This window comes from Corylus avellana, chromosome ca8 (genome assembly GCF_901000735.1).
Source record: "Corylus avellana chromosome ca8, CavTom2PMs-1.0".
In the NCBI taxonomy this organism is placed as follows: Eukaryota; Viridiplantae; Streptophyta; class Magnoliopsida; order Fagales; family Betulaceae; genus Corylus; species Corylus avellana.
In genome coordinates this window covers 19,234,858-19,242,807 of record NC_081548.1, presented here as the reverse complement: position 1 = coordinate 19,242,807, position 7,950 = coordinate 19,234,858, and the positions used below count along the sequence as shown (strand labels likewise).

The 7,950-nt window shown below is 32.0% G+C and overlaps 1 protein-coding gene across 1 annotated transcript; it reads right to left on the bottom strand.

Moving 5' to 3' along the window:
* Positions 1-1,177: 1,177 nt before the first annotated feature.
* LOC132190990 (MATH domain and coiled-coil domain-containing protein At3g58270-like) lies at positions 1,178-2,256 on the bottom strand (the record flags this gene model as incomplete). The annotated part of the gene is made up of 4 exons (XM_059606013.1): positions 1,178-1,338; positions 1,443-1,609; positions 1,709-1,997; positions 2,136-2,256. Coding segments are annotated over 4 exons (738 nt in total), but the record flags the coding sequence as incomplete, so codon positions are not given.
* Positions 2,257-7,950: the final 5,694 nt, after the last annotated feature.

Below are 7,950 nucleotides of genomic sequence, written 5' to 3'. Positions count from 1 at the left end.
AATAAATAAACAGAATTGCTCCACTAGGTGTTGAAACAGCTCCATGTTATTGTGATAACTAAGAAATTAAACAAAGAGATGAAGGCATTTTTAGTCCCTCTAATTTATTTTCTAAAACAAATGGGGTATTTTGGAAGTTTAGTTGGGATTTAACGGAAAATTTTAACGAAAATGGAACATTGAAAAAAATTCAAAGTTCGATACACTAAATTGAGATAAATTAAACTTTAAGGGAGACATTGCAAAATTGATAACAATTCAGGGGTTAAGTGAAGTTTTTCCTAAAAATAATTTACATATAAAAAATAATAATAATAAAAATAAAAATAAAATAAAACATGTTTTGGCTTTTTCTTACTTATGTTTTGTTGTTTATTTATATTTTTTGTAGTGACTTTTGCAATAGGAGGTTTATTAAACCTCTTTGGTGGATCTGTTTCTGTTTTGACAATGCTTCTTTCTCAACAACCTCTTACCGGTGGTTGTTGCAGCTTTCCAACGGGGGTTCGAAAAGGGTTGAATGATCCTTTGAAGTTCATGCGCCTTTTCTTTTAGTTACGGCTTTTGCAATATTTTCTTGGCTTTTGTCCAAGATCATAGGACTAGGTCTTTTTTTTTTTACCCATTTCTTTTTAATAGTTTGATTTTTCTGCACCATATTTCTGTCTTAAGTCTTTTCCAGGGGAACCCACCCCTTTCCTATTCAGATTCCATGTAAGCCTTCCTTATTTCTGTCTTGGGTCTTCACCAACAAGCCTGCCGTTAATTTGAACGTTATTACCACATATATTATGAGACCCAAGTCATTGAAAGTACACAAAAGTACTGGCTATATAAAACCCTTAACCAGTGCAATAGATTGAACGAATTCAACTTGAGCACTTGCAAATAGGATTTATATCCTATAAAAACTTTACATATCATTTTAAAGAAAAGAAAAAGGGGATGACAAAATTTCCTAATCTTATTTAATTATAAAATTCAGGCTTTGTTAGTTAAGGCTTTTTCGTTATCCCTTTTATTTCTTGTTTTAAAAACAAAAATATAAAAACATGAAACACTTATATTTACTTTATTTTTATGTGGCACCGTAACACTTTCAAACAAATAACATAGAAACCTATACGAACCGTAATTAACAACTTGAACCTTGTGCTCCTCCAACATAAACGTACAATTATTTTGAGGAGAAATCCTTAACAACGGATATGACATCAATTTTGCATTCAATGAACAAAACATCACCCACCAAGTAGCCTTTTGATGTGTCCTGTAGCTCTCTCATTGACACAAATTTGGGGCAACCAGCGATCTTGGTATCAGAGAACCAGTTTTCAACTGTAAGGTAAGAGTAGGTTTTGGGTGTAAATTTTCAGGAGAAATTACTTCTGTTCACGTAGAAAAGAAGTGAAGGTTTGTGAAAGTGAAGAGAACAAATTAACCTGTATTTTCAAGATGATTGCTATTGATTTGGTCCCTTATTCGCAGCTTGTATTTGACGTATACTTTTCTGTTGAGTGAAAGACTTTCTGGATTACATAACGTCAAATAAAGACCCAACCATGTGTCTAATTCTTTTCCTCCTAGCTGCGAATATTGAAACAACTTCCTATATCCAAAATATGAAGAGAAAAGATTGTAAATAAACATAATAAGTAAACTTGTACTTGAAACTGATATAGAAGAGTTAGCAAAACGCCAATCATACCATTTTCTCCCTTCAACAGTGAATTGCTCAGACAAATAAACTTTGTCTTTCGAGGTCATAAACTTGTCAATCCTCCAAGTGAAATAATAACCTTGAGGCTCATTTATCATCGACAAGCACTCTCCTTTAAAAGGACATTTAATAACAAAAACTTCCACCCCAAAGACACAAGTGTCATCAACAAGATATCCATTTGATGAATCATTGAGAGTATCATGGGAAAGCAATTGGACGATTCCCCATTCAGTCTTCAATTTATGAAAGCGTCTTACTACTCTCCCATTTCCATCTAAGTTGAAGATCACAAGCAATTGTAAAGTCACTTATCAAATCCAAACATAAATATATTAAAGAGGTATATCCATGTGGACAAATTGCAATCAAAGTTTTAAACTTAAGATTTAGACTAAGTTTTCGGGAAAGGTACCTTGAATACTAAGGTACTTGTCTCGAATTTGATCAAACACAAAGAATTTTATGTCCGTGTTAACCTCCCACCCAAGTGGAAGATCATTGGTAGCTGCTATTGCCAAGTATAAAGAGATGTGACCGTACCCATTGCTATCTTTTTTCCCATTTGGGTAGAGTTCCAAACTCCTAGAGATGGAAATGAAAATGCTCATATTTTTATATTTGAAAAAAAAAAAAAAAAAAAACAACCGAAACGAGAAGATGTGTTAACTGTTAAGGATATAAACATTAGTGATAAGTTTTGATTTGTATTCCCTAAATCAACAGTTAACCATAATTTAAGTAATATGTTTGTATTTGAAACTATTCAAATCACAATTCTATATATAGAGTTTTGTACTTAAATCAAATATCAATGAAAAATAAAGCTTATAAGGCTTTAACGTGTTGATATAGGTAATAGGCCCCTATTCTGTCCCTTTCATCTATTTCCTCAATCTCTTTAGATTATTATTAGTTTTAATAGGTTTCCTTGATTTTTTTTAGATTATTATTAGTTTCTATAAGGGAGTTCTAAAGATACACCATTTATAGCCACCAACTTCAAACTGGCCCGAGTGACATTTTTCCGCCTCCATCCCTAACAGTAAAGAGAAATTCTTGATTTGAAATGTATAATGATCATGAGCTGGTGGGAAATCTGTAGTTGATCGTACTATTCCTGAGAGAGAGAGAGAAAAAAAAAAAAAAAAAAGACCATTACATTCAAAAGATATAGAGCTAATTATTATTGTGAAACTTTCTGTTAATAGTTGTATATTCAATCAGAATTCAGAGGGTATAGAGTAGTTGTTAAAGATCAAAATCTTTTATTTGAAACATTTGGGTAATTTATATATTTTCTTTCTCAGATTGTAACAGGGGAAGGAAGGAGGGCTTTGGGTAATTAATTTAGTCAACAAGTAACAAACAATTAGAGAGAGAGAGAGTAAACCTGTTTCGTCTTCCATGTCTTTCTTTTGAACCACTCTTTCTCCCGGTGTAAAGATGAACGCCTTCTGATATTTTGAATAAGCTCAAACGACTATGGAAGGAGTTCCATGCCAGTATATCGTTAAACTCGAGGGCCGATGGTCATATTTATTTCTCTCAATAGGATGGAAAAAAGGGAAGCTAGAGAATATTCTTGCACCGGCTGGCGAGCAAGCATCTACTAGTTTTGAAAAATATTTTTTGGCTTGCCTTCCATGGTGGGGAATCAAAAACTCATACATTCAAAGGGATAAAAGAGCGAACATGGAAACGTATAAATGGATGGAAGGAGAAATTCCTCTTGAAGCGGGAAAATAAATTCTCATCAAGGCAATAATCCAAGTTATCTTAACTTATAGTACGTGTTTTCTTGTTGCCTAAAATTATGCTGGAAAATTAACTCTTCGATGTTACGATTCTTGTGCGGACAAAAGGAAAATTACTCAAAAATTGTCTGAATGAGCTGGACAAGTACGGGGTATTCAATGGCAATGGGTGGGATGGGGTTCAGAGAATTGGAGTACTATTTTAATAAAGCACTTCTAGCTAAGCAAAGATGGCTAAGCAAGGATGGCGCAGGGTCCAACAACTAGATTCTTTAGTGGCAGAAATTATAAAAGAGAAGTATTATCCACAAGAGAATTTCCTAGATTCAAGTTTGGGGAATAGGTTTTCCTATGCCTGGAGAAGTATTTGGCAGGCAAAGGATGTTACAGTCCTTGTTAAATTAGGATTATGATCCTCAAATCTCTATGTATCTTATAGTTTATTTTATTTAGATTTGTCTTTATTTTTTAAGTTAGTCTTTATTTCCATGTGAGAGTCTTGATGACTAAGCTCTCTTATGTAATTTGTAATAAATCATCTATTTAAATAGGGATATGCTATGAATAAAGGATGAAAAAAATTAATCCAAAACCTTATGTTTGAAAGGTCTAGGTTCCTTGAAACATAATTTATCCCGTTACGAACTTATGTTCGTAACAAAGAACCTCTTGAAGGCAAAGCTAGTGTGGCATGTGGGAGATGGATCCAACATAAAAAAAAAAAAAAAAAAAAAAAAAAAAAAATGGAAAGACAAATCCCTTTCCAACCAGCCTTCTTTTATGGTGTAACCCCTATTTCAAAGGTTGGAGAGGGAGGCACGAGCCAACTGAGAAATTAATTTTGGGTAGCTCTCCGACAGGAAATTTTTCGGTAAAAAGTGCGTAACATATGGGAAAAAATATCTTCTCATGCAGGAATCAGATGAGTGCTCTAGAGTCTCTGAACGTACGTAGGCATTGTGTGGAAGAGTATTTGGTCTCTAGCTAGACTCCGTGGAGTAGTGAAATTTTTTTTTGGAAGGCATGTAATAATTTGTTGACAACCAAAGAAAACTTATTTAAAAAATGAGTGGTTATGGATCCATTGTGTCCAATTTGTGAGGCGGAGGTAGAAAATATGTCACAATTTGTGGCGATGCACATGAGCTTGTGATGTCTAGGGGCAGGGCATTAGAAAATTTCAAAAAGTTCCAACAATGGAGATGATTATTTTCAAATTGTAGGTGGGCTGACGGACTAGTTTTAGAAGGGAGAATTCGAATTAATGGCCACTATAACAAGAGGAATCTGGCTTCATAGAAATGTTGTGGTATTTGGTGGAGAGTCCCTACACTTGAAACAACTGGTCAAAAATGCAAAAAAGGCCATGGAGTCGTGAAAAGGCTAAAACCGCTAACCACTAGGTAGTTAACCACCAATTAGGGGCTCACCAAGGAGAATTCCATGTTTTTTTTAAAAAAAATAAAAAATAAAAAATAAAAAAATAAACTTTAAATAAAATAAAACAGCTTAAGAAGCCATCTTATCTATGGGCTTGAGGCTTGAGCCACTCCACTTGATTTCACAAAGGAAGGCTAAAGCATCCCTTTTATAGATCAGGAATGTTGAAGAGCATGGGTTTCTTAGCAATGTGGAACAAGTTGTTGGACTTGGGGGGTTGGGGACTAGTGTGCACTTTTTTTTTCTTTTTTCTTTTTTTTTTTTAATTAAAAGGGAGATTTGGTGTGCACTTGGTTTCTTAGCAATGGGGAATTTGTTTTCATTTTTTTCTTTTCTTTTTTCCTAATAGCATGGGATTCGTAAATCACATACAACCAAATCTTCTAATCATTTTGAATTGTCACTAAATCACATGGTTAAGTATTGATTTTAGACATTTATATTATTCAATATGCATAAATGTATAATTATAATTTATAACATATATGGACTTATAAGTTTATAACATACATTGGAACTAAGTCTTTACGTACTTAATTATAATATTAGTATAAACTTGTATGCTTATAACTTATGTCATATTATATATGTATAATTTGTTATTATATGATTATATGATTTAATCATCAATTGATCATGTGATATAATGATATAAATTATAGTGATAATACATTAATACTTAAATTGTGATTTAATTCTCTAAAAAACAATTGTGATTTAATAATCAATTGATCATATAATAATAATAATAATAATAATAATAATAATAATTTTTATTATATAATTTTTTTTTTATTAATCACTTTTAAGGCGGTTAGAGCGGTTAGCAGGAGGTTAATAATTGCCCACCCTTTCACCCCTACTATGAAGGATTTCTATGCTGTAGAGTTGCTGCATAGTTGCAAAAATATACCAAGGAGCTACGACATCTGAATATTGGGATTTCAAGATGGTTGGAGGATCCCGTGGTACAGCCCTTGATAAGACAAGAAAATTGATGGGACTGGGTGTTATTGTTAGAGACCATGGGGGAAAGCTTCTAGCAACTATATATGTGCTTCCTTGTGCGATACATCACTAATCCAACTGTCGCTGAGGCACTTGCGACATAGATGGCTGTAGTTTTTGACAAAGATCTAAGCCTTGACAATATCATTCTAAAAGGAGATACATTGGAGATAGTACATGCGCTACGGAAGGATCGACGTCCAATCTTGGTGGATGTATGGACACTTGATTGACGACTCAAAGATTATATTGAATAGTCTCCAATCTTGGCTGGTGAGGCATACACAAAAGGAAACCAATATGACGTCTCATCTTCTGGCAAAATTGGCTCTCCAAAAAGTTACGGAGGAATTTTGGATAAAAGAATGTTTTGTGTTTTTATATGATATTGTAATTTTATAGAGTTGTTTCAAAAAAAAAAAATTATAGAGTAGTATTATTTGATGATGTGTTAATGAAAGCATGAAATTTCATCTAAAAAAAAAATCGGATGGAAAAAAGAAGATGAAAAAAAAGGGGGACAAGTATATTGTCTACAGACGTCGCAGAAGGGAGAGAATGCACTATATAAATACAGTTGACCGTTGATGAGTATGACTTCTAAATTGAACAAATCTAAACTATTAATTGTCAGGAATCATCTAGGTTCCTTTAATAATCTACGTGAAATATATATATATATATATATATATATATATATATATATAATTTGAATTAGAGTATTTTTTTTTTCTTTTTTTTACATGTCTACACAAAAAGAGAGAAAGAGAAATTCCAACTAGTGACCTATGCTTTAGGAGGTGTAGTTTCCAACAGATTGAGCTACCACTCAAAGCGGAATTAGTATCATGTTAAGGGTATGTCTGGTTTGGGATTTTTATAGTGTAATCAATTATTTATTTGATTGTCATTTCATCGATACTTTAATCTAAATTTTTTGATATTATCTTATATATCCTTAAGTTAATCAAATAATATTTTCAAATTTAGAAAGAAAAAAAAAAAAAAATCACCAATCCTGCTCGTATTATGGGGTTGGTGTCATTTCTATATTGCTGCCACCAAGTTGAAACATGCGAAGAATGGTAGAGAAATTAATGAAAAAAAAAAAAAAAATTAATCAAACATTTTTGAGATTTGATTCAATTGAAAATTCTAATCGAAAAGAACCCTACCTTTTAAACCGCTTTTATGTTGTGACCTTTTTCTTTTGCCGCCAATTATTATTATTGACCATTTAGAACATTAATTTTCAACTAAAAATTAATTATTTTCGACTCAAAATTTCCAGTCATAAAATTTTGATAATTGATTTAAAATTTTAGAGTAATGCTATACATACGCCCACTTACCTACACTACATCATTGAATTTGGGATGAATCCTTTTTAAATTTTAATCTAATGGTGATTTTAGAAGCTACTTATAGGTATATGAAAATGAATATAAAAAAATGAGAGTGTGTATAACATTACTCAAATCATTATTCGCTCTACTCTTGTTAAGTAACAAAACATGTTGAAAAAATAAAAAAGAACAAAATTGCTCCACTAGGTGTTGCAACAGCTCCATGCTATTGTGATAACGTACGAATAAATTAGTCCCTGTAATTTGAAGTTTTGATAAATAAATATTTAGAGTTTTAAAGAGTGATTAATCACTCCTTAATTAATGAAAACCTGATATTTCACTTCAAGGAAAAAAAAATAATCACTCCTTAATTAAAGTAAGCCAAAAGAAAAAAAAAAAAAAAACAAATTGACTCCTACCGCTACCATCAGAAAAAGTGAAAAACTGATCATGGAATACATTAACCTAAAATGTCAATACCAATTAAATAATTAAATAATGACACATGTCCAGCTTTTCTTAGTCATTGTGAATAAAAGAAAATAAAAACATGCTAGACTTAACGGGTCACCAATAAAAAACATGTTGGACTTACCTATTTGTAATATGAAGAATGGTTAATGGGCTTTCTGGGTAATTTGTCAAAAAAAAAAAAAAAAAAAAAAAAAAAAAAAAA